The sequence below is a fragment of the Meles meles genome, chromosome 3, assembly GCF_922984935.1.
Source record: "Meles meles chromosome 3, mMelMel3.1 paternal haplotype, whole genome shotgun sequence".
Classification (NCBI taxonomy): domain Eukaryota; kingdom Metazoa; phylum Chordata; class Mammalia; order Carnivora; family Mustelidae; genus Meles; species Meles meles.
This window is the reverse complement of record NC_060068.1, coordinates 180445802-180472460: the sequence shown is the minus strand read 5'-3', so window position 1 is coordinate 180472460 and position 26659 is coordinate 180445802. Positions and strand designations below refer to the sequence as shown.

General features: G+C 46.6%; 1 protein-coding gene across 2 annotated transcripts in view; it reads left to right on the top strand.

Moving 5' to 3' along the window:
- The window catches only part of ICE1 (interactor of little elongation complex ELL subunit 1), a 59373-nt gene that overhangs the window by 17789 nt on the left and 14925 nt on the right, over positions 1-26659 (top strand). Inside the window, exons 4-14 of one of the 2 annotated variants that reach the window (XM_045999462.1) lie at positions 123-141; positions 877-988; positions 2488-2564; positions 3548-3585; positions 5201-5283; positions 5455-5494; positions 5576-5632; positions 12472-12558; positions 15745-16154; positions 18210-22976; positions 24177-24345. In XM_045999462.1, the coding sequence (XP_045855418.1) occupies positions 123-141; positions 877-988; positions 2488-2564; positions 3548-3585; positions 5201-5283; positions 5455-5494; positions 5576-5632; positions 12472-12558; positions 15745-16154; positions 18210-22976; positions 24177-24345 (5859 nt within the window). Of the gene's footprint in view, positions 1-122; positions 142-876; positions 1058-2487; positions 2565-3547; positions 3586-5200; positions 5284-5454; positions 5495-5575; positions 5633-12471; positions 12559-15744; positions 16155-18209; positions 22977-24176; positions 24346-26659 lie in introns of both variants that reach the window. The other variant, XM_045999461.1, reaches the window with a different exon arrangement.

The window sequence follows — 26659 nt, the reverse complement described above, 5'->3', positions numbered from 1 at the left end:
TCTAGGAATTGTGAACTTGCCTGATATATACATTGAACAGAGATTTTTACAGGTCATTTAAGTGAGTTTAATCTTCTGACAAGTATCAGATAAAACTAAGAGTTTTCTTTAACAAGTTTTACAGCTGCAGTTTGCAAGAAGGTAAGTACCTGTCTGCATGGTTGTTTGGGGGGTAGACATTTATAAGACTAGATTTATAAATAGTCAAAGCGCTGTATGGGATTAACCCATCATATAGAATGTTCTTAGATGGTCATAATAAAAGATTTTTTTTTTCCTAACTATTAAATTACCCACATGAATTCTTACCAAGGTCTTAACTTACAGCCTGGTATTTAACTTATTATTTTTACTGATGGCATGGCCATTGAAATGAAGCTTATTGTTGTCCACGTGAATTGGATTAATAATGTGGTTATCGTGTATTTTTTAAACAATTTAAAATGGAGTGAAAATTTAGCAGTGTTTCTGAATACATTCATCCCCTAGAAGAAGGCAAAACATTGTTATAAACCAGACCACAAATTGCCTGTCATTTAATTTGGATAAATGGGGATTGAGTTCAAGGTTGGAAAAACCTAATTATTATTAATATTACTTTCTGGCATATTGTTCTTTCATATATTGTCTATCTGACTGAGAATCTACTTCTCAAGTAGTTTATCATATACTTTTATTAGAAGCAGACTGTAACGTCAAAGAATAAAGAGCAGTGTGAAAATCATGTTGGTGTAAAAGAAAGGTATTAAAAAGAGAGATTCTTTTATTCCTTTTTTCTTCCAAGTTAGAAAAAAATAGAATTGCAGGAGTCGATGTATTTAATAAGTCGTTGTCGGTGCTCCTGTATAATAATGCTGACATCCTGTCTGTTTGTAGAGAGAATAGTACCCTGCACCACCAAGTGGAACAGATGCTTCAAAAAATTTCTCCTCTGCAGAAATGTCAGGAAGAGTTGGGGTCTTTGAAAGCAGAGCTGGAAGAGAAGAAGGTACCCAGAGGAATTTTCCTACAAAAGTTTATCTTCCACAAATTAACATCTGTTTATTCACTGTCATTGGTATGAGGGGGTATTTTATGTCTTAACAGAAGAAACAAGGGGTACTCGAGAATCACTGAGTGTATGCCTCTATTTAGAGAACATCGAACTTGTTAATTAATGGCTTGGTCCTCACAGTAATTACTAGCTCTCTGATGCTGTGTTAGTTGCTTATGTGGTCTTTGAGATTCTGCAGAGGAACCTTCAGGCTGGGAATTTTTAGGGCTCTGTGTGTCCTGTGTTGGTTGCCTTTTCACATTGGTCTTGCTGTAAGTGTGAAAGAATCTGCAAAAATTTAAACTCAAAGGTGGAGAGATCGTGTTCTCTGTTTCAAAATCAAGTTGCAGTAAAACAGTTATTTAAAATGCTGTAAGCTTGGGGGCAATACAAAAAAAATGCTATAAACTCGCTTGTTATAAATTTTGGTTTAGTCTTTTCAGGAGTCTTAGGAGAGAATTCATAGCTTTTACAGATAACATAATTCGAAGGCCAGTGAAGTTAGTTGGTTTTCATGAGACATATCCTATGTAAGCTGGAATGATGCCTGCCTCTCAGCCTGTTCAGTGAGCGCTCTTCATGGAGGAGTCTGGCTCTCAGTCATCGACAGGTGCTGTTTGTGTAATGCTGTGCACCGGGCTGAGGTCTTACGTACTTGAGCAGTGATTGGCTTTCCTCCTTCTGTAGAAAGTCTTCATTATATATGTAACTACTTGAAGAAGGTTAAACAGAAACAACCACAGTATTGAATTTTGTCTGCTTCCAATATATGACAATTTTGTCAGCTCTGTCTGAGGGGAAGCATGAACACTGGAGTGAGACCTCAGTGTGAAATGCTAATTGCTCACCCATTCTCTGTGACTTTGGAAAAATAAGTCAGCTTCTGGATCCTCAGACATCTCATCTAGAAAAGGGGGTTATAAAGTCCATGTGGCCTGTGGCCGTTAAAGACCTATCGCATGCACATTGTAGCAGGATACAGGGCTTGGCAACAGATTGTTGCCCGTCCCGTGGTGGCTGTCAGGAGGTGCCTGCTGGGTGTCGGTGGAACATCTTCCCCAGGGATCGTTAAATGTGATGATTTGCTTTATGTTTTTGTGTAGGAGTAATGATAGCTTATATTTGTTGAGCTCTAGAATTTCTTTAGATTTTGTTGAATTTTAACTGGTTGAGGAAAATAGTGGCTATTCAGTCTTAGGAAGATTTGCAGTTTCCTAAAATTAGTACATTTTAACTTGCGTAGCTTTGTTCGAAGAGACTGTTAAGCATCTGATTATCTCTATTAAAATGTTCAAAGAATATGCTTTGGTTTCCTGTCTAATATATGTACTCATTTGGTTAATTTTCTTACTGGTAAAAATGGTAATAATTTCACTTATCAAGGTCAAAGTTCAAAGTAAGTTCTCACCGATGGTCAGTGACTTTCAGATTGACAATAGCTATCTTTTTCTTAGAGTTCTCTCAAGTTGTACCAAGATACTCACCAGGAATACGCACGTGTAAAAGAAGAATGCTTGAAAACTGATGCTCAGTAAGTTTTAAAATGACTGTCGACATTTTTTTTCATGTCTGAAGATGGCTGGTTCGTAGATCGGTGCTCCCTCCTCTCTGTCTTTGGGTTTGGGCTGTTACTGTGAGCTTAAACTAGTAAGGCACTCAGCATTAGTCTAGAGGCCTGTCAAGTGGAAATTTGACCTCCCCTGAAGGATTATAAGGAGGATTGATAAATCTTGATATGTTAAAAAGCTGCACAAAGGAAGAACTCCACAGGAAGTGTTTGTATGTCTGTACACGTGCACGCACACACATCTGTGTGTTTTCCAGCATGATCGTCAGCTCCTTCCTCTGTACCGGGACTTTAACAGGTGTGCTGTGGAATGGGTGTCTTTGTTATCATTAATAAAAAGCTGTTTGAAAGCATCCAAGTGATGATAGTCACATGATTCACAGAGCTTGTGAGCTACACACACAGTAGTCTAATGTAGACGTGATGTCATGGTACCTCAGAGAGTTTCTCTTTGACCCCAAAATCTATCTGAAAACGGTGCAGCTCTCCAGCCTCATCTTGTCGTAAGATGGAATTGTGATCGCTACCACCACGCGTGCTCCCAAGAGTGACAGTGGCCAGGCTGGACTGGTTCTAGGAGGCCAGTGGGATGCATCAGCTTGGCCTGGACATGAGGCCATTGTGGCTCAGGGAGACTCCCAGATGTGGCATGACAGAAAGATACAGATTTCTAGAAATATTATAAACTAAATAGTGTACTCTTCTCTCTTAGTTTACTCTACCTTCAGAACAGTTGCTGACGATTTCAGTGGTTGATGCACAGTGCCCATCATGACCGACATTTCTTTGTTAAATTAATTTTATTAATTTAAAAAAATTTAATTAAAAAAATGTACCACAAATTGCGTGTGTATACTATATATACACCCACATATATATGTTAATATATATGTGTATATATGTAATATATAGATGTTTTCTTTTTTTTTCTAAAATTGCTTTCTCAGGAAGAAGAAACTAGAAGCCAAGGTGAAGAAGCTGGAAGGTAACTGGCACTGTTGTTATCTAGCTGATGGAAGCCACTGGTCTTCGCACAGATCATTGGTGACTGTATAGAGCTGTGGGACTTGATCGGCAGCCGGGTCATCATGTTTTTGAGGGCGCGCCGTGAATGACCAAGCCAAGAGCACCGTTAAGGAGAAGTTCGAATATTCCTTTCAGTTCCTGGATAGGAATATGGGAATGGCGTGTGGAAAATCTTTGAAATGTTGTGCACTCAAAATAATGGCAGTCCATATTTGTATCTTAAAAATCAGCAATCAGTAAAAGGATTTCATTTTGAAAGTTGAATATTGTGGTCAGACAAGAACTTTCTCATTTTTCTCATTTTTTCCTGAAATAAGTGGTTAATAGAAAGAAAAGGTTACTACTTTCGTACCAGGAGATTTGATGTTTTTAGGTAGTGATGACATGCTGCTGGTCCTCTACTCAGAGCATGGTTCATTTCTCATGTAGAGTGTGAAGGAAGAATGTCAGTTTAGCTGGCTTGGGGCATATAGGCAAGAACTTGCTGAAAATACTTCCGGTCTTGAATTTACCTAGATTGAGCCCAGGTTTTTGGGTTTAAACTGTACAGATACTTCGTTAACAATTTTTCCTCTGATTTGGTTTTTGCACAGCCACAATACGGCGGTAAATATGGCATCACTGTGTTCTTTTTGAGTATGGCTTTCTCTTGCTGGTGTGTGGAGATAAGTGTCTATCTAAGGAAGTGTTTTAAAGAGATCTGAGGTACCTTTGTGTTTCAGACTGTGTGCAACTTTCAGGACAGATTTCCTTTGAAGGGAAGTGCAGCCTTTACTTCTCATGTGACAAAAATATTTTTCCCTAGTGAGTGATGTGGCATAATAATCAGGTAAAGAAACAGTCAAGCTCAGTAGAGGAGTCAGGAAAGAATTGTTACTGTGGTGTTTTATGGCATTTTAGTTTTCATGGCAATTGTGTCTGAATGTACTGGGAAAAGTTAATACTGGTTAGATTCTTAATAATGTATTTGGACCATGTGCTTCAGAATCAAAAACCAGACTGAAGAATTTGCTGAAGATCCAGAGAAGAGCTAGAACAATACCTTAAAAGTAGATCTAGAACAAAGGTGTTAGCAGCTAGAACTATCAGCTTGTTGATGGGAACTCCAGGAAGAGGTAACAGCAGAAGAAGCGTGGAGAAGATAGTCCCACTGCCCCAGTACAGAGGATAGTATTGACTGTGTTCTGAGATGAAACCACAGCTCTAAAATCTCTAAACGCGAATCTTGCTTACTGCTGAAGAGCAAGAGGGAACAGCGCCCTCCTAGAAAGGTCATGTGTGTTGGGTTCTTGTCTGACCAGAAGGCTTGGGCTGGCTTGTGCTGGGATTGCAAAGGCGTCTTGGGGCCTCTGCCAAGTCAGTGGTTTTATGGTTAATAGTTTAAACAAACCGTGTTCCTTCATTTATCCCTGACTGAGGAAGTGCTGAAGGGACAGTAACTTTTTACAGAATTTGTTTCAGAGTTTTATGAAATGAGAAAAGCTCTTGGTAGATGATATTTTGAGTATTTTCTTAGTGGTAGCTGTGAAGTCGGTAAATTATTGCTGTGTCTCTTGTTCACTGTGTCTTTAAAGAGGCTGCTGTCAAGCAAACGCAGGACTTCAAGCAACTGAGGAATGAGAAGAAAATACTTGAAAAGGAATTTAAGAAGACACAGGTAATAGATAATAGTGTGCGCCCAGGTGACGTTTGTGGCCTCGGGGCTCCATAGCGTCCTTGTCATGCGGGAGTCAGGTACTGGGGTGGAAGCGAGCCCCCCCTTACATCGGGTATGCGATGCCTGCACTTCCTGCCCCTTTCAAACCCTGTCAGCGCTTTGTTTCCACAGGAACGGCTCGATGAATTTTCTAAACAGAAAAATGAAAAGGGTGAGTGTTCACGTACTGCTTGAAAATTCTGTTTTGATATGCAATATTCTTTATTAACTGTATTTTTCCCCATGATTTTAGAGTTGAGGCATATTGGAACACAAATTTCAAGTGATTCTTACGGAAGCATAGATAAAAGTGAGTATATTACAGATTCCTTATGAATTTCTCTGCCTTACTTCCGGTGGTCTGGGAGGTTGCTTGTTGCTCTTACCTGCAATTGCAGAATTTCTAGGGGTTAGCAGATGTTTGTGTTAGAGAAGTCATAACCCATTTTACATCTTTGTATGATCTGTGTATGTATTATATCACCTTGTTGTCTGGTCGAATAATCTGATGAATTAGAGTCAACAAGCAATAATTTTTGGGAAAGGGAAACCAGTCTGTGGTATAATTTCCATACTTTTCAATAAGTAAGGATAGTTTTTTTATTAGGTTACAGTTTGCCAGTTTAATTTATAAAATTTCTTGGGTGCCAAGTATATAAAAATTGTTAAGGTCAAGCAGGAAAACTGGAATCAAAGCCCTCCAGTGTATTTTTGGAGGGAAAGCCAAGTGTTCTAGGCGAAGTAAGACAGTAGTTGTGGAACGGGGAGTCACAGACGCTTCGGTCTTTGTTTTGTCATGCAGTGTGTTTGCTTGTAGGCGAGAAGATACAACACTGGGTGCTGAGAAGTTGAAGCGTTTGCTTTAATATTTCTCTTTATTAGTTGTGTGGTCCTTGGTCATTTACTTCTCTGCATTTCATTCTCCATTTTTAAAAAGGAGATACGGATTTCTGCTCTACCTGTCTTAACTTTCTTGGTGGAGATGAAATTCAAATGATAAATAAGGAAATAATGATATTTTTATGTGTTACTTTTCCTCTAAGTGGAGATTACTGAAACCACTTCCATTGTTTCTACAAGGATATAGCGTTTCTTTACAAGCCTCCTTTACCCTTTCTCTTCGTCCTGTCCTTTTGTTTTTAAGTCAGAACACAAGATCACCTTTTCTTGGGCTAAAGGCTTTAATAGTTAACACCTTTCAGTTGCCTGGGCCCTGGTTTGCTGTTTCCCACAGTCGCTGCTTCATAGGTCCACGTGCTTCAACCCTCTTTTCCTCGCCCCTCCATGTAGAAGGCTAGTCTTTGAGTTGTAAGTGCTGCCCAGGGAAGTGGAGGGCTCGCCAGGCTCCGTTCTCTCAGCCAGTGGTCAGTTGCTTTTGTCTTCTTCTCTTTTGGGCTGACAGGTTTGTTTTAGGATTTGACTGTTCTCAAGCCTTGCGATTTAAAACTGGACCCTCCCACTGTGTCCTCAGAATTGCGCTCTATCCCTGCATTCTGTTTTCACTGCCCTCATCAAGAGGGTGAGTGTTGTCTGCTGTGCATTTTACTTCTCCCAGGTAAATACACGAAGGCTTTAGGAATCTGTTAATTATTTACCTGTGGACATTGAGGGATTTAATTCCTAATTACTAAGTATATCTTTAATACTTTTCTCTCATATAGTTGACCCTTCACCAACGCTGGGTTGAACTGCATGCATCTCCCCTTCTGTGTGGGTATTTCCCTATAAATACAGTGCAGTACCGTGAATGTATTTTCTGTTTCTTACGGTTTTTTAACAGTTTTCTTTCTTCTAGCTTACTCATTGTAAAAATATAGTATATGATGCATATGGTGTATAAAATACATATTATTGCCTTTTACGTTATCAGGAAAGGTTCTGGTTCACACTGAGCTATTAGCAGTTAGGTTTTAGAGGAGTCAGAGTTACAGATGGATTTTCAATTCTGCAGGGGGTCAGCGCCTCTGACCTCCATGTTCAAGGCTCATCTGTACTTCTGAAAGAAATTCACAAGTGAGAAAGTATATTGGGTTGACTTCACTTCTTGAAAGGCCACCTGAGTGCCACATTGCCTCTCCTTCCTTCTACATCCATTAGAGATGTCAGAAAATAAAACAATACCAGAAAAACAAAAAACAACAACAAAAAACTCCTTTAGAGTGGAGGAAAATATAAAGCAGATGGTATCAGTTGGTGATGAAACCCAAAATTACAGCAAAATTAGCAGGCTTCCAAAAGCAAATTTGGTTGTAGAAGCCTTGCGTTTCTTAAGATCAGAGGTGCAGGGCGTGGGAGATTTGCCACGTAACGGATTCAGGTTGAAAAATACATGTGTAGCCTTCTGGTTTCAGAAACAGTTTCTGGCATTTATCCACACGTTGTGGCTTGAAGTTTAGTTCTGTGAAGTGTCATTTGCGACATCTGAGGCACTCTGAGTGTGTGTGGATATAAGAAAATCAGAAAATTGGGTAATTACACCTGCTTTGAAGGATAGCCACTCCTCTTCGCAGAAAACGAGATACTTACGTTCTCCGTATAAATCCTCATAACGGCTTCACTCTGCATCCCTTCCCTCCGAAGGCAGGGTCCCCTAGGTCCATGAAATGAGCACCTTCATGTATTGCCAGAGGAATGTAGGCTGAAGAAGTGCACGCTGGCTCTCAGAGATGGCCAGCCTCAGCTTTCTTCTAGAACTGAGAAGCAGCAGTCATGGGGAAGAAAGGTACCAAGGAAAAAACCCTGAGGAGATGGTATTAAATCATGAACGGGAGGGAAGAAAATATTAAAAATAGAGTTAGTGTCCCTTAGAGAATCTGTTGTTGCAGTGAAATTGAGCCAGTGGGAAAACAAGATCATACATGTCACAATGGTCACCTATCAGGACTCTCCAAGGGGAAGAGAGGAGGTCAGCAAGAAACGATTGAAGGACACATCGCAGAGCAGGACACACGTGCAGTATTTCTGTTAGAAAAGCCTGTCAGGTGTTGAGCACGACTTTTGTGTATGCTCTTTATTTCTGGCATGTTAGTAGGAAGTATTTTTAAAATCAAATGAAGTGGAAAGATTGAATGTAGGGAGATGGATAGAGAAATTTCGAGCAAATGCTGACTTGAAAGTAGTAACCAGGCAAAAAGTAATTCGAGCCTAGAAATGAGTTTACATGGATTGAAAGGAAATATCCAGGTTAGGTGCAATTCACCAAGGAGATGCTGGTGTCATAGACTAAGAATGTGAGACTCTGTGGTAAGATGCCTGGAAATGCAAGAGGGAATCGTCACCTGTTTCCGTGAGAGGCTTTAGTGTGCTTCTCAGATGCTGTCGTCTGTAAAAGCAGACAGAATGGGTGGAATTGGGTTTGTAATTTCAGGATTGATGATTTATATCTAACTCTTAAAACCACAAACTTGGGATTCTTTAAAATACTTTCAGACATATATGAAATCTGTTTGTTAGCAGAAATTCCAGCCTAATATGAGATACTATTACGATACTGAAATTTAATAAGATATTAATAAAAATCTCTCCCTCCTCCCGAGCCCCCCAAAACCCCACAACTTTGCACGTCTGTCTGGTAAGTGAGCATGCATTCACACAAACCACCTCCTTTTGGGTGGCAGAGAACATAAAAACTGAGATGAACAACCGTAGGGCAGTGGTAAAGTCTCAGATATTGTCAGTGTGGTATTCACTGGAATGAGTGATCTTATGTGATTATTTTAGAAAGTAAGAATGACAGGAAAGTAGGAAAATGTAACAAACTGAGGAAAATGGAAAGAAGGAGAAGTTGTTGATTTGGGCCCATTCGAACAAACAGCTGGATCTTTGCAGGCTGTTGAAACCGACAGTTTTTCGGCAAGTCTGATCAAGAAAAGAAGGAACAGAAACACAAAGGCCTCACGGCTGGGAAAGCTACGAAAAAGCCACAGTGAGAGAATTTCCAAATTCACACATTTATATTCCGATTGAATCTTGTTTGTAAAGTGGACCATTTTCAAGGGAAACATGCTCAGATTGACTTGGGATGGTTGTTGGAAACCTGAACGGAAAAATAATGCAAAAGAAATTTTTAAAAAATAGTTAAAGATCTAATACCATACAAGATCCAAAGGACTTACAAGTGAGTTCTGTAAAGGCTTCAGTGAGTAAAACTAATGTCTTTTTTGTTTTTTTGTGTGTCCGAGAACTTAGAAAAATATAGACTTCTTTCCCTGTCATGTCTTAGACTCAAATAGCCCTGTACCAGAACCAGCTAAGAGTGACCCACACACACACACACACACACACTAAGAGTGACCCGCACACTCACACACACGTGCTGTCAGTTGGGAATGCGGCTGCAAAAATACCAAATGAAATTTTGAGAACTCCATTCTCGGAGTAGTAGAATATACGGACTCATTATGATTTAAGGGTTTATCTCGGGAAGACCACTACCACTGGTTAAGAGAAAAATGATATGATCATCTTAATTCAGCATCCATTTCTCATAAAAAAAGAAATATTTGGTGAGGTAATGGTAGAAAACACATTTAGAAATTGAGAAAGGTGGAAACTGAAGAGCCTGGTCTTCACCGTCAGAAGCAGACACAGGTGCTTCTAGTTACCGCCATTCTTTATTATGCACTGCCCCCCCCCCCCCCCCCCCGAGCTATGCAGCAGAGCCCAGATCCCGCACGGAAGAGCGAGGGCTGTAAGTACCGATATGGACGAGGCAGACTTGTCTGTGGTTTCAAATGATGAGACTGTCTCGGTAGACTCAGTTGGCAAACAAGTACAGGAGTTTGGTGATACAGGCTTTGTGCACATCGAGTGCACTGTCCTCAGCCTATCGGAATCGGGACGGAATGAGAACCACCTGTTAAGGCAAGGAAGAGAAAAATCTAAAAGCAGTGTGCAAGGCCTCTGAGAAGAAGCCCGTAAAGCCATGGAAGAGTGGAAAGCCCAGAACACGGGAGTGAACATTGTTACTGGATCAGAGGCTCACGGCATGAAGACGGGAGGTTTCCCCAGATGTCTTTCTAAAGATCCAGTCTTACTCAAATCCCACTAAGGTTTTAGATGGGAAAGGGCAAGCAGATGGTAAATTTAGGCTTATCGGGGTAGAGTAATAGATGTTTGGAATAATCAGGTTTTTGAAAAGGAAAAACCTGAGTGAGGCTCACGGCCACCCAGATTGTAAAACACAGTTGTGACGGTCTCACTGCGAGCGTGGCATTCGTGTGACGTCAGACAGGTCAGCGGAGCAGACAAGTACAGAGACACGCGTGGACGCCTTAGATTTTGATACGGGCAGGATTGTAGGGGGTTGGTAGAAGGTGTGCGGTTCAACATAATGAGCTTTTCTCTTCACAGCTAAGTAATGAAGCCACAGTGTGGGCTTTTGTGGGAGGGAGTGTTTGTGTTTTCCTGCTTTATTGGGGATGGATAGTTCTGTTTTGTGAGATTAGAGGTAGTGAACGAGTGCTCAGAAGAGGCATAGCTCTGCTTAATAGCTTCCATAGGAATAGAAAAGTAACTTTTTCTCTTTTTTTTTAAGGTTCCTTGTTTGCTGCTTTGGGTATACGTAATAAGCAGGGATCCTGGTCAGGTCATTTAAGCAAAGGGGATTACAGTATTTGGAAGCAGGCTTTTGGGTAGGTTAAATCACAACGTAGATAAGTTACTTGATCACAAAATTTTCAAACTCGAGAATGGGTGTGCCTCATACACAGTGACAGTCAGAAGTTGATTGGGCTTCAGAGAGGTTGGAAATGGGAAACTTCTGAGCTTGCCTTGTTACTGTGTCCTCACCACTTACCCCGGCCCGCTCTTCTGGGGACAGCGCTCTTTGTGGAGTGATGCAGTTTGCCAGCTTAAGTAGGGCTGACCTACTTCAAAATATGTGGGTTCTTGCAGATATTTTGGGTTAAAAGGTTGGTCTTTCATCTTCTCCAGAACTGGATTAAAGATTTCAGTATTTTCAATAAATGCTTCAGGCCAATTTAAGAACTTAAGGGAAACTATAATAGAACTTGAGGAGGCCTGAAATTATCTAATACTTAAACTTTTTCTTAGTTGAATTTTTATTAGTGCGGTTGATCTTTTTATGCATATTTGGCCACAAGCTAGTCATACTTAAATTTTTATGAATATTTTTTGTTCTGGGAGTTTTTTTGGGAATGTATATACATATTAATGTTAAATTCACTGTAAAATCATAGTGTCACTTCTTAGGTACATGAATTTCATTAGGCTTGCTGTATTTAAAATGATCTGAATTCACAGATCATTGAGGATCTAAATCTGTAGAAATGTGTACCTTTCAACCTGAACCAGTGGTTCTTAACTATTAGAGGAATCCTAATCCCTTTGAAAATGTATAAAAATTCCAAGGCTTTCACTTCCCTTTTAAAAGCTTATGTTTCTCTGTGAGTCTGCTTGTTTGTGCGATAATCTCTTCCTTTCCACGTGTTTATACACACACGTTTTTGTCTTCCACTCTGTTAACCCCTTAAGACTATTAATGCTATTAATGAATCTTCTATTATCCACAAAGCCCCCAGGTTAGTTACAGCATGGCCAGTTTTTTTGTCTTTTGATTTTTGTCTTTCAAGATTTTTAAAGTAATCTCTACATCAGCGTGGGGCTTGAACTCACAACCTTAAGATCATGAATTGGACGCTCTACCCAGCATGGTCAGTTCTGATGAGTTTTCTGACACCCTCATGTCACCGAGGGGTGTTTTCTGCTATTGTTTGCAGTAAACGTAGAGCCAACATTTCTTACATCAGACTTTATATCTGTGCTTCTGTCCCTCATCTCTTACCACTTTCTGTAGAAAGTACCAAGAATGTGTATTTGGTCCACTCCTACAAATAGGTCATAAAGACTTTTACCAGCAAGTAGATTTGGTCTTATGAGTCTTGTGCCCTCCCATTCCCCTCACCCTTGGGGAAAAAACCAGCCTGTCTTCATCGTTCAGCTGGAGCGTTGCAGGCCTTCCCATCAGCAGCTTAGCTATTTATGCACAGTGGTTGGATTTGGGGAAGAAGTCTTGGTCACTAGCTGTTTCCCCAGCCCCTAAGAAATCCTGATTTCCCAGGAGTGTGTGTTGGCCTTTCGTAGATTGAGCCAAACGACATGTCTTTAATACTCTACTCTTTCGTGCAGGAAAAGTAAAGCTACTTCTGAAGGAGCTCTGGCTCTGCATAAACACAACACACAGACTACCTGGTGAAGGCAGCCGATGCATCACAGGTGAGAGAGACGCTTCCAGAAGTACATTTCATGCATGGAAGTAGAAATGTTTGCCGTGGGCATTGTATGCCTTCAGCCTTTGCTGCCTCCTGAATCTGACATTCAAAGAATGAGATAAATTGGAACGGGCACTTTCAGTTACAGAGCTCCTTCCCCTTCGGTGTGACTTCTCGTCTCAGTAAGTGCATTTGGCTTGTACTGTTCTAATGGTGGCTTTCATCAGAGGACGTGCGAGGAAGCTGGAAGAACACATAGTGGAGTGCGTGTGGCAGGAACATGCAAGGGCTGGGGAGGCATGGTGCTTTCTGAATCATTTCACAGTGTCCTCTGTCCAGTAGCAGCCTCATTGGATTTCCTTTTGTAATCAGTTCCTTTGGTTGAACTGTCTGTTGTACGTTCGCTGTCTCCTTTACTTTAGAATACTGGTGTTGTCCGATAAGCAGTGGCTTCCTTTCCTGCTGTCATATCAGATTAGTACTCTGCAGCGCTGTCCGCTGATTTTCAGGTTTGGCTTCATCCGTGGGCTATCTTGATCTGCAGGCAAAGCTGTGGAGGCCTTCTGCCACGTTCTCAGTTACACCCTGCTTAGGATTTAAGCTTTAGAAATAGGTATTAGTCATCCCAGAGTGGATGGGGAGAAGTTAGCTGTCATGCATAAGATTAAAGTCCTCCTTACCTAACTTTTTTTCCCCATTATACTGGTTTCTTATGATTCGCTGCTGTGAATTCACAGATTGCTGAGGATCTGAGTCTGTAGAGACGTGTACTCAGTTTTCTCTCTCAGGCTCCAGAAGGCAGAGTTCCCTCAGAACAGTGTTACCAGGCAAGTTGCTGATTCTCATTTGTGCTTGACTCCATGAGATTTTGTGAGATGGAGAGAAGCCTGTTGGATGGAGCGCTGTTCATCAGTTGGCACGTGCTGTGTGGTGGCTCTGGTGGTACGAGCAGGTGGCACCTGGGTCTCCCGAGCCAGCCTCCGAGGCTTACGGTCCAAGTCCTCCTCTGCTCGCGCAGAAGTAGCCCGGGCCTTTTCTCAGTCAGCTTCATCAGCTAATAGCCGTGTTTTATTCTACGCACTTGATTTTATGTTAAGATGTTATTAAAAGGGCTCCCCATTTACTCGTTTGTTTTTTTTTTTTTTAAAGATTTTATTATTTATTTGAAAGACAGAGATCACAAGTAGACAGAGAGGCAGGCAGAGAGAGAGAGGAAAGGAGGCTCCCTGCTGAGCAGAGAGCCCGATGCGGGGCTCGATCCCAGGATCATGACCTGAGCCGAAGGCAGAGGCTTAACCCACTGAGCCACCCAGGTGCCCCTGGTATTTTTTTTTAAAAGCAAACTATTTTGAGGGGTAACTGTATTCCTTAATGTTGACTTTTTAAGTAGAAAGGAAAACATGGTGTCTTTGAATCTTCAATCTTTTTTTTTTTTAAGATTTTAATTTATTTATTTGACAGAGAGCTCACAAGTAGGCAGAGAGAGGGGGAAAGCAGGCTCCCCGCTGAGCAGGGTGCCCTATTCGGGGCTTGATCCCAGGACCCTGAGACCATGACCTGAGCTGAAGGCAGAGGCTTAGCTCACTGAGCCACCCAGGTGCCCTAGAATCTTTTTATTTATTTTTTTGGTGCCCTGGAGTCTTCAATCTTAAAACATACTCTTTTTGTTTTTGTAATTTTTGTTTTTAAATGAGAAGGTTTACAAAAATAGTGCAGGGAATTCTCTTAGACTCCTCATCCACATTCCCCTAAATTTAACCCTTGGTGCAAGACGGTTAGCTAAGTGAAAGCTCACATGGATGTCTCTGGGCACGTGTTGGTCCCCGGAGCCCACCTTGCACCTAGCAGCCTTCTGCCTTTCGGCCCCCAGGTCCAGCGGTTCATCCGTGTCTCTTTGTCTCCTGTCTTCCCCACTTTCAGAGAGGAAGCATCATTTCATAGGAAACCTATCAGTTTTGTCTTGTGTGCTGTTTTCTCATATTAAGTGACGTTTGACTCTTTCCAATAAGAACTCCACAGTGGTGCCCTCGTGCTCTGCTCGGGACATTGTACCGGGGAGGGAATGGCGGGATAGATGACATGGGGTGACAGCGGAAGTGCTTGTTTAAGGTGGTGTCTGCCAGGCTTCTCCGGTGTTAAGGTACTGTGAATTACCTTGAGAGAGACACGTGGATGCTCTGCAGTTAGTCACTTTCTGTCCCACTTTGGCCGGCTGATTCTAGCGTCCACCGATGAAGCCTGCATTCCACGATTACTGCCTAGTATGATACTGATTTTTGTAATTCTCTGTTCCTTCCACATTCATTAATTGGAACAATTTATTCTCTGCTCTCTACTTCATAACTTTTGTTTATTTCATCGTTCATATTGTTCCAGCTTTGGTTATTGGGACTGTTTTCGGGTTGGCTCTGGGCCCTTGAGGCACACCCCAACTTGTTTCGAGAACTTCTTTCTGGCTCTGCAAGATGTTTCAGGCCCTGTTTGTGTTTCCCGCTCCCCAGCCCTATGGTTAGTCACTTCTCCAGGGAGCCTTGAGTCCTTATGTATAGCTTTCGAGTATGACAAATGGTTATCTGGTTATTTCCCAGGACACAAATATCTTCACTGATAATTAGCACCACTGCAGTTCATCAAAATCAAGACCCCCAGACCACTGACTTTTTGCAATAACTTTCCCATTGTACCGTGATGCAACATATGTATGTGACCTAGTTGAGTTTCTTCATTGTACAGATGGGGTTATTGGGTAGGCTCGCTCGTTGGCTGATTTTTTATTGTTTTTCAGACAGAGGAAATCGTGTTCCCTGTCAGTCTTTCTGCACAAAGATGTGTCTCCGAATGCTGCTGGTTGTGTGGAAAGATAGTTACTGAAATGGGGAGTGTGCCAACGAGGCCCATTCCCACCACCGCGATGCCTTTCCACCCGTGCGCCCTGAGGCCCATGGGCCACGGGGCATCACCTCCACCCGCCAGCCTTCTCCTTGTCCTGCTTGTTGTGAGGGAAGTGCACCTACGTGAAATGTGTTTAGGTCTTACAGAATGATTATTCAGTAGAAAGGGATTGGATGTCTTTTAAAAAATGCTTGTTTTTTGGGTTTCTTCAATAACGCAGGCATTTTGAATACTTAGGGTATTTTTTAAGTTTTCTTGAAGTCGCATTTGTTTGATACTTACTTTTTTTCTCCCACAGAGAAACCTGCCAAAGAAAACCCCGGGCCCACAGAGTCCAGGGACGATGCTGTGGCCCCTCCAGCAGGAGGCAGGCCGCTTCAAGCCGCAGCTGTGCAGACGTGCCTGGCCGAACTGTCCATGGAAATCGAGGGCGACTTCTCTGCATGTAGAAGTGTGGGGAGACACGGGCACCGTGGAGCCGCGCACTGCAATGACCACGTTGCTGACGAGGGCCGGCATCCTGAACTTGAGGTGCCAAGGACGGACGAGGACAGTACTGACTTCCCTGATCGTGATCGCTGTTTCGACGAAGACCTCCAGGCTGCAGCTGACTTCTTCAGACGTCCCCCTCCTCTGTTGTCTCCAGTGCCGTCACCCCCTCTGGTGTCCCTCCCACCCCTGAGCACGCCGCGTTCCTCACTGGCGCCTGTGAGTTTGCACTTGACATTTGTGTTCTCATGCGGGCACGTTGCCCACGCTGACACGTTGGCTGTATTCAGGGAGTGCTGCTCAGTGACATTCAAACCAGACTTTCTTGGGGCAGATGTGAGAATTGACTAGGTCATGCCCGTGCTCTTTAGAACAACAGGGAGCACCTGACTTGTTCACTTAAGGTTGCATTCTGTGTGCCTCTCTCGGCAACCTAATTCACATTCCCCTGTGGGAGGACTGTGTTCTAGTTGTTCTTCTCTCTGCTGCCTGGAGCCTAATGCAGCGAGCGCATTAAGGCATGGTCGCAGGCCTGGAGCTTTTCGGAGATGGGGAATCCATGTACGTAGCCCACATACACATTAACCTGTGCTTGCCAGACTCCTGCTTCCATTTGATGACTTCATCACCTTTTCCTGTGTTTGCAGAATGGTTTATTGTAAATTCTTAGGGAGTTAAGTCTTGATGAAGCAGATTTGTATGCCTTTTGGCTTAAGGAGCAGATAAATGCATTGCTTTGAGTCTCTCTTTCTTCAGGAAGCAGTGTACGTCTGTTCTGTCCCAGGGCCGCACTCGGCCTGGGAGCACGGATGTGACTTAGTCCGTGGTTGCCACTTGGCTGGATCTTGCGTGGCAGTTGGGCCACACAAGAGGGGAGGGAGCAGGTGATCGCACGCTGTGGTAGAGACTCCCGGGCTGGGGCACACCAGCTGGAGAGGACCCAGGCCAGAGGCTGTCTCCTGAGGGAGGCCAGGGAGGGCAGGGATGCTCCGGGAAGACAGGACCCAGCTGAGTGTTCAAGAGGGTGGGGTGCTTCAGGCGGAGGGCCTCTTTACACAGGGTCATGGGACTGAAGGTGAGCTTGTGCCAGAGAACGTTCCCGCCTACCAGGTCAGCAGAGGCCTCTGTGTCCTTAGGACTTTCCATTTTATCGTGAGGGCAGTAGGAAGTCCTTGGTGGATCCTGGGAAGTGGATTTAATGATAGACGTTTAGTTGCAAGTTTCCGTTTAGACTCTGTGTGATCGAGTAGGGAGTGGGGATAATCTGGACAGAGGTCCGAGCATAGGGGGATATCCCTGACCGAATCAGCAGCTTCCAGCGGTCTCGACATCTCATCCCCGCAGCAGCACTGGGGTCCAAGAGGTGGGGCTGGTTTGAGAAACGTTAGGTGATGAGCAGCGTTTGGTGAGGTTTTTAGTGTGGTGGTTGTGGAGGAGGCAGGGATGCTGCAAAATAGCAAAGGAAAGCAGCAGCCCATGCTGGGCGTGGGGAGCGGCGCCGTGGCAGGGTCAGCTGGGGCTGCAGGGGGGCTCGTGCACTGGGACATTAGAACCGTGAGCGTGGTGCGCAGGAGGCGGCCAGGCGGTGGAGGAACCAGCTCTCCTGCTGCGCCATGTGACGGGGGCAGTTCAGGCAAGACAGCAGGGGCTGCCCTGGGGTGTAGGGGGTTTCTGGAGCGGAGATGGGGAGAATGCTGTGTGGGAAGGCGCAGTGTCCACGTGCATACTGTTGAAAGAGGTAGAGCTCGTGCGCTTGGTAACAGCATCCCAGGCGCGAGGACTTGTCTGCAGGAGGTACTTCGAGGTCGCTCCCTGGAGTGGAGGCCAGTTCCGCAGTGCTGGAGCTGGATGCCTGCAGAGGAGTGACCTGGAAGCAGGGGGATGGAAGGCTGTGCAGCCAGAGTCGGACATGTTCTGTGCCAGGAAACGGGGAGGAAGAGCCGGAGAGTAAGAATGTTTGGCCCTTTAGAGGAGAGACTAATCCTGGCTGTGTCTGTTGTGGGAGGAGTGTGCGGTGGGAGTGTGGGGAGCTCGGGGAGACGGGTCCGGGAATGGGGGCAGCCGACTGCTCAAACCGCAGCTTCCGGACAGGGAGCTACCCTTTCCTTGGCTGTGTCTGAAAGGATTCTTCAGGAATGCATTTAACTGATAGTTATATGTAGTCGGTCCAATTAGTATTTCATAAGAATCACTTTTTAAGACATTTAGTTGTTAGGTATGTTTAGTCATTTTAGTTAACATTTAACTAATAAGAATAACTCATTCGTTTTTAAGGAAACCTACTTCGGAGAGTATACAGATTCCAGTGATAATGAATTGTCCCAACACAGAAATTCTGCTGAGTCTGTTTCAGAAGATGAGACGTCAGAATCACAGTATTTTGGTTCATCAAGAGAAAGTAAAGGAAGTGGTGGTACCTGGGAGGAGAAGCTCAAATCGCGTGAAGCCACCCAGGCTCTGACTACATTGGAAGTAAATGAAGTGACAGCTGTCGGGTTTGGGACATTCACAGCAACGCTGAGAGAGCCTTCAGCCACGTGCTCCGTAACTCGCGAGAAACCCTGGACGGTATCGTCTGAGTCCGCGAGTGACGAGAGAAGAGCCATTTTAGATGAGGCACAACGACAGAGAGAGGTTAGGGAGGTGGATAAGTCGGTGCAGACTGACTTTAGAAACATGTGTGTTGACACGTCGTCTGGCAGCCGGGCACAGGGCAGGGGAGCGGCCCTCTGGAAGTCTGACGTGTGTTCCTCTCCCCTCAGCAAGAGGCCATTCAGTGAACTCATGGAATCTGAAGGAAAAACCCTACTATCCAAAATGATAGGATCACCCAAATCCCAGTTTACTAAGTGGACACTAACTAATGCAGTCCCTCTTGAATCAGATCACCTGTCGATCTCTGACCACTTCCAGGGAATGTGTAGAGTATTGGGAAAGGAGCGAGATGTTCAAGGCTTCATTTCAGGAGCATCGCCTGAACCAGAGGATGATGCAGGTGACGCAGCGGGTGCCACAGGGCTCCGTGTTGATGCCAGCCTTTCTTCCTCTTCTACCTCGGGAGCGTCGTCCGTCTGCAGTGACTCCCCATCTTCCTCTGGGTTGAAGTATGCTCACGACCTACACATTCCTGCTACAGTCACCGCTGTGGAACTGCACCACTCAGAACAGAAGTTACAAGCTGAAACCTTGAACGTGCTAGATCTGCAGCCTGAGCCCCCAGAGTGTCCTGCCAGAGAGAACCATCTCGAGAATAGCTTGTGTGCTTTGAGCCCTGAGTTGGGAGCATCACATTTTAATAATCAGAGCAGCAGTGAGGTCGAGTCCACAGACGTTTCGAAAGGCATTCCCAAAGTCTGTTCACTTGCACAGTCAGTATTCATGAAAGCTGTGAAAGAGGCACAGTGCAGAAGCCAGGGTCCCAGGACTGAGCTCCCCTTGACTAAGGCAGATTCTGCGCCATTGCTAGAGTCTCCGCGTGGCTCGACCAAGGGTGGGTTTGGTTTTAAAAGCCCTTCATGGCACCATAGTGATGTGTTAAGGAGAGGCGGGGAAGAAAGGCTAAGGGCTAAGTCAGAACCCGAACAGAAGACTGACCATCAGGTCCAAAAGGCAGCAGCGTCCTTAGAAAGTAGACGGTCCACATCCAAGCCTGAACTTGCCTCGGAAACTAACCCCGTGGGGCTCAGGGCGGCTACGTCACTGCTGCCTAACCAAGTGTCCGTGATCACCAAGCAGGCCCGGCCCGACACGGTGCAGAGCACTAGACTGGAACCCTGGAACCAGCAGAGACCTGAGCCTCCCTTTGTGGCAGCACATGCTGGTCCTAGGGCTGTTCCCACATCCTCTGCAGCCAGACGTGGCGGAGAAAGAGAGGACACGGTGTGGGCTGCCCAGGGGGCGGCTGCTAATGAAGGGACCTCGCCACAAGTTTCTGCCTCATGGAGAAAATTAAATTTCGGTTTCCCAAGTGGTTCTTCACCAGTCGGAAGTTCTCATTGTTCCACAAATAGCAAACTGTCTTTCTCTCCTGAAAACATCCCTGTCCCAAACCAAGACGTCACAACCGAAGCCTCAGCACAGGAAGCAGTGCCGAAGCAAAGTCTGCTCCTTCATGTCGCGAGTCTGGACTCGTCTGGGCTGGGGGGGGACCGGCTCCGTCCCGCTCCAGAAGGGCCGGCGTCGAGAAGCTTCACTGTTGACAGAGTGCCCTGTGGGGGCACGGGCAGATCTGGTAGCCAGGCTCTGGCCATCCCGGAGGGCTCTCCCCGTGTCCGCCCGAACCTGCAAGAGTCCCCAGAGCTGCCGTCTCAGACTCCTGGCGGGCCTTCTCCTGAAGGTCCAGGCGCCACGGGGACGGCTCTCCCGTCGGCGAGTCTCAGAAAAGATGAAGAGACGCGTGCTGTCCCCGTGAGTGCCCTCGCTGGGCCTCTGTGTTGTTACACGGGCATTCGGGAGGCAGGAGGTGGTGACACAGAGGTGGAGGAGAGTGAGGCGCCTAGCTGCAGCGAGGGGGAGAGCGAGCCCGAAGCCGCGCTGGGGGACCGACAGCAAGGGGCCGCCCGCGCCTCCAGAAGAGGTTTAGGAGCCCTAGGAGCCGGCACAGCTGAGACCCGGCCTTCCGTCGAGGTGGGCTGTCTGACGTCCGCGCTGCAGGACTTCAACATCAGTACTCTCTCGGAGATCGACGGGCTGTCCACGGCAGAGGTCGTGATGTTTCTTGAAAGTTGTCAGTTAAGAGATTACAGTTCAGGGGACTCTGTTTCAGAATGTTCTAGCAAAGGCACCCTGCATAAAGAAATGAACAAAGACTTAAAGCCAGGTGAACTCTCAGGAGGAAAGTGCAGAAAGCAGCTCTGCGAAGAAGAAACCCTTGAAGCCTCCGAAGAATGGATTGAATCCGAGGAAGATGACGGTCCTCTGAAGAGCACGGGGCAGCTCACGCGGCGCTCCTTGGAGACGCTGTCCGAGGTGCTCACCAGGTTTGGACAGGAGCTTCAGGCCAGCTGTGAGGGCTCTCCTGGAAAAGACGCTGCTGACTTAGTGCTCTCAAATACACACGATGGCGTGACCGCTGAGCCTGTCAGAGAGCATGTCTCCCCTCAGGGGGCGAGTGGCTTCCCGCCACACCCTGCAGGTACATCCCCTCCAGTAGCCAGCATGACCGGCAAGGGCCGTTCTGCTAGCGGCTCATCGAGTAACGAAGTCACTCCAGGCAGTCCCGAGGGTGTTCCCGATGTCACCAGCCCGATCCGCTGTGGGGAAGAGTCCTCCCCCCAGCGCTCTGACTCGGTGGCGGGGCAGACCACAGAGGGCAGTGCCGAGGAGGGGGCAGAAACGACGTTTCAGTGCCAGATATCAACAGTGACCTCCGAAGTCATAAACGTGCTCATCAATAAGGATCAAAATCTCGTCATTGAAAAGGGGGACCACTGGACCATCATAAATGGGGTAGCTCTCATGCCCAGTGTGGACCAGGTCATCCTGTGTGACGCTCCCGAAGACATCCCTGTTTCCCCAGATGGAGGCGGCCTGGGAGCTGGCTTCATTTCCCTTACTTCCATGGAGACGTCCCCAGAGGCCGGTCACCCTGACCCTCCATTTCAGGAGCCCCAGTGCGGCAGCAACCTGTCGTGTGCCCAAGAGGAAATTTCCAGCAGTAGCCAGAGCACCAACTTTGATAAAAGTCGTTTGCGTAACAGGCCTGTCAAGCCTAGCGTAAGGATTAGTTCTGAAATCTATGATCAGAACTTTGAGTCTCAGACTGTTGCATCTGATCACACGTACTTTAACTCGAAACTAGAGCCATTCGGCAAAAATAAGAATCGATCAAAGATTTCAAACAAAGATCAGTCAAATAAGCCGGCAAAGGCTTTGGCATCAAGCCGAGTTGAAACTAATCAGAATGAAGGTTCTCAGTCATTGTCGGGGGAAAGAGAGAACACAAGAACTCAGAGAAATCAAACTCAGACCATTCTAGCCAATGCTGACACGTCAACTCCTACAGATTGTTCTGATACCCTGAGTAAAATCCGGCAGGAGGTGGGGCCCCCTTTGCCGCCCTTGCTTGCTCCTCTGGTCGCTACACCTCCACGGACTTCGCAGCCGGTTTCTCCGCTGCTAGCAACTTCCTCTCCCTCCTCACCTACCTCTCCTCTTGGCCAGATTTCTCCCTTGTGTGAACTCCCTGTGCCTCCTGTGATGTCTCCTCTGCCCGAAGAGCCGGGATGCCTCTCCCCCCCATGCACATCTCCATCCCCATCGGCTGCAGCGGCCGGCGAGAGGATATTGTCGTCACCCTTGCAGTTTTGCGCTGCCACCCCAAAGCATGCCCTCCCTGTGCCTGGCCGCCTCCCGCCGCTGGCATCTGCCCACACGGCTGTGGCCGGACCCCAGGAGAATTCCGTTAAAATCCTCGACACCATGTACCCAGAGCTGTCCGCCAGGGCCCGCACCCTCAACCTTCTCAAAGGGAACATTCAGCTCACCCGAGGTCCTCCTGCGGATCGGAAGAGCTTAGCGGCGCCTGTCGGTGCCATCACAGGCTTCAAGGCGATCACCTCAATGTCCACCGCCTTTGTCAAGACGGGGGGCAGCTCAGGGAGTGACTGTAGTCAGGAGAAGTCCAGAGACGGGGGGACTCGCCAGGAGGCAGGGGGCAAAAGGACGTTGTCTGCGTCTACACTGAGGAGCGCCAAAAGACTGCGGCTGGACAGCGGGTCCCCAGAACCAGAAAGTGGGGGCGCCACTACAGAAGGAGTCAGCAAGGCCCTCCGGAGGAGCCTCCCTCAAACTGAAGCTGTGGCGGCTGAGGAAGAAAGTTCTCTGACCGTCAGTGCGGTTTCACAGTTGCCTCCAAACCCAAAAGAAACTGTAGAGTCCCATGACAAAGCCATAGCTGATGCACTGAAGAAGATCGCAGAGTCGTCTTTTGATCTCTTACCTGTCATTCGAAGTCACGTGTATGTGGGAAATATCTCCAAAAAGCCTGTCATGAGAGATCAAGAGAAGGAAGTTGTTCATGAATTTAGCACAACCAAAAAGGTACGTGGGTGCTCTTCTGTAGGAGCTCTAGGAGCTGCGTGTCCTCAGGCTGTCTGCTCTCAGCAGAGGGGTACATGACCCTGCCCAGAAACTTGATTTCAGAGATAGACAGATAGCCATACAAACATTGGGAGGTATACTTTGTTTCTCGTCAGCATTTGGTATACTTGAGTTGAGAAAAGACACTGGCGATCTGATCATCTGTATTCATCAAATACCTTAAAATTTTGAAGAAGTAAAAGTGATTGTCAGGGCTACAGTTACATATTTCCCATCAGTTCCGGCACGATTAAAAGCTCAAAATGATTTGCTCCAGAGCATCACATTATTCTCCTGTGATGGAGCCTTTCTTTTCTGTGAACAGTACACACACATTTGAGAGTCTGAGCACCTTCCAGAAAGAGAGCAAGGGGTTCTCCTGTGCCTCCTTTAATATCTGTCACCGATGAAACAGGAACAGATCTTGGTTTCAAGATAGGAACAGTTCAAGTAGGAGCACTGTGCAGGTTCACACAACTGGTGTATTAGGACTTCTCTAGGGTTGTATTTTCCAAGTTCCCATGTCGACACCTTGTGTGGATTCTTTCCAGTGCCTCATGGATCGCGCTGTGTTGGTTATCTGGACATCCTGAGAGTCCTAGTGGTAACAATACGTATGTGTTTTTGTCGATTGCTTACTTTCAGCAAGTGTAGAAAATAATACATGTCACTTTGAAAAGGTAATTTATTTTCAAATGAACAAATGGATCAAATTATTCAATGCCCTTCTTAAGTAGAAAAATTGTTGCCCAGTATTTTTAGGACCGAAACAGGATAAATGTGTAGGGCACATCAGAATGCAGAAAACAGGATTGGGAGAAGCATGTAGAGTGAGTGTAATGCGCACACACAATTATTTTAGCCCAAACCAAGGAAGTATACTTGCTCGGCATGGCGGCAGGCAGACGAATGTGCTTGGACAGGGCCCCTGGCACCTGCAGGCAGCCTGCAGGTTTGGACCTCTTGCCCCCCACATCCAGCAGGGGGACGAGGGTGGGTCACCGGGCTGAGTAAAAGCAGGTGGCTTGCCACAGTGACCGCTCTTTTGTGCTGGCTGATAGAGTGCGAGACTTACGGCCCTACTTCAGTTTTGTAACTTTAGCTCTTTAGTAGACAGAAGCGATTCAAGTGTACATTACCTTTTCTTTTTCTCAAACCTAGCATTTAGCAGAGTGCTTGCTGCACTCCATTCTCTCAGAACTGAAAATTCAGAAGATCTCCATGGAGCGCAATTACATTCACGCCCTCTGCAGAGTGTATGTGGGCATCTGCCGGCAACTTGGGGACTTGGAAAGAGCTCGTTTGTTTTGCTACAGCCTACTTAAGGAAGGTACGTTTAGGTAGTGACATTTCTGTGTTGGAAGCCCGCTTCTGCCTTTTTACCTCATTGTTACGCTAGGATCTGTGTTTGCAGCTAAGTGTTTGCGGTGTATCTTTCAAAATAGCGTTAATGTTTGGGCATTTATCAGAGGCCATGAAGAGCCTTCGCTGTCCCACGCCCTGCCTGGTTTTCAGTGGGAGAATCTACGTGACATACATGTGCTTGTCAACACACACATTTCCACTGGTACATAATTCAGGGTCGCTTATCGCTGCGTGTCTGTCTCCGCCTGGTGTAGTTACTGAAGAGTCAGGCGCTGGCGACACGATCAGGGGGTGATTGTAAAGTCAGTGACAGACCGCAGGGCTGCATCCGAAGCTGGAGAAGACGGAACTCCTCTGGAGCAGGAAGAGGACCAGAGGGCGGGGAAGGAGGGCTCTCCTGGAGCCCCTTTTCCTTTCCTCTGCTTCCATCCCCACCAACGGGGCAGCTCAGGAGTCAGCCCTTGTAATAGGGCATCCTCAGTGGGAACATTTGTAAACAGAGAAATGATAAACAAACACAGCTTAATTTCCTATCAGAAAGTCTTATCTCGACAAGGGTTTTCATCCTTATTAGGGAGTTCACAGGGCTTGTGAAGGGGGGAATGGAATGTGCCCGTCGTGTGTACACCTGTGAGCGAGGCTGCCCTCTGTGGCCCTCTTCCTTCCTTTCTTTGCTCTTTCAGTCTTTGGTGGACTCAGCAGTAGCTCATGGGGTGCTCGCTAGGTGTTAGGGCCTGGACGGTGGCTGGAACCTGACGCAGACACGCCCGAATGGGGAGGCCTGTGTTTGCTGGTCACGTGGCCCCAGCGCACGCGCGGCTCCCTCAGTGGCGGGTACTAGCGAGGCGAGCAGCGTGGACTCTGCTGGGCCCCCGCTGAGGTTCTGTTCTTGTCAAACCCCGCCAGCCCCTTTCTCGTCAGGCTCGCGGGGAGCAGGTCTCTCCCTCAGAAGCTGCCCCCCCATGTTGTCGGGACTGCCATGGCCTTCATCCTGCAGGCTCCTGGCTTTTTCTTCATGGTGCTTACCCCCCTTGCCCTGTATTCCGAACCCTTTTGTTGGCTGTCTCCGCTTACCAGATTGGGTGCTCTGTCAGGGCAGGGATTCTGTCTTGTCCCTACTTAGCCCTACCCCTCAAGGATGCATCGTACGCAGCCGCTGAGTATCTGTTGCTTTAGGGGCTGTGCCATGGAGGGGGATTTGTGAGACTCTGAGGGGTCACAGAAGCTCTCCTTGTCACAGCGGCTTCTGAACTTGAGGTGTGAAGACACCAGCGAGTGCCTGTAAGAAACGTGAGGGAGGGCGCCCGAGGGCCTCAGTTGGTTAAACGTCTGCCTTCAGCTCAGGTCATGATCCCAGGGTCCTGGGATCAAGCCCCGCATCGGGCTTCCTGCTTGGTGGGAAGCCTGCTTCTCCCTCTCCCACTGCTTGTGTTCCCTCTCTGGCTGTGTCTCTCTGTCAAATAAATACAATCTTTAAAAAAAAAAAGTGAGGGAGAAGATGCCGGGCAGATGGAGCAGCATGTGGAGAGGGGTCCTGGGGTGGGAGGATTTTCCATCTCCGAAACAGCAGGTCAGAATAGACTATGGGCATCTGCCTTGACTTACTTGCTCTGGAAACGCAAGATGTGGCTTCCTGCCAGACGGTAAAAGTCTGTGTCGACTGGTTCAACCAAGTTGCAAAACACGGACAGTTTCTTATAAGATCGAAATCTTCATTTATCGTAGACGCAGAAATCCCACTCACAGGTCCTTATCTAACAGAAGGAGAGACGTACCTCCCCTGGCCTGGCACTCACAGACCCGCAGCATCTTCCGGGGCAGCCGCCCGGAGCTGGAGACAGTGTCTGTTAGCTGAAGGAAGGACGGGGGTGCGCGGTCTCAAGCAGCTCAGTACGACTTGGCCACACAAAGTGAGGGGCTGCTGAGGCCGTGGCAGCACAGTGGCCGCAGAAGCGTTCTGCCGAGTCAGGGAGCCGGACAGAAAAGAGTCCTGCTGTCCGAATGCACTGACGGACAGTGGGGGAAAGACAGCTAACTTGAGGTGTCGGTGAGCGGGCCGGGGTTGTCTGTGTCTGGGGCGAAGGGAGGCACCGGAAGGGTTCAGACCATGGGATTTGGGAGGATGGAAGTGTTCTGTGTGTTGATTGTGGTGGGGGTTATATGTACATGTTCATTCATCGGAATCCATCAGACTGTGCTTGAGAGTGTTTTATTGTATGTGAGCGGCATGTGGGTTAGGTGGGTTAAACAAACAAAGCCAACTGTGGGAAAGCATTCCC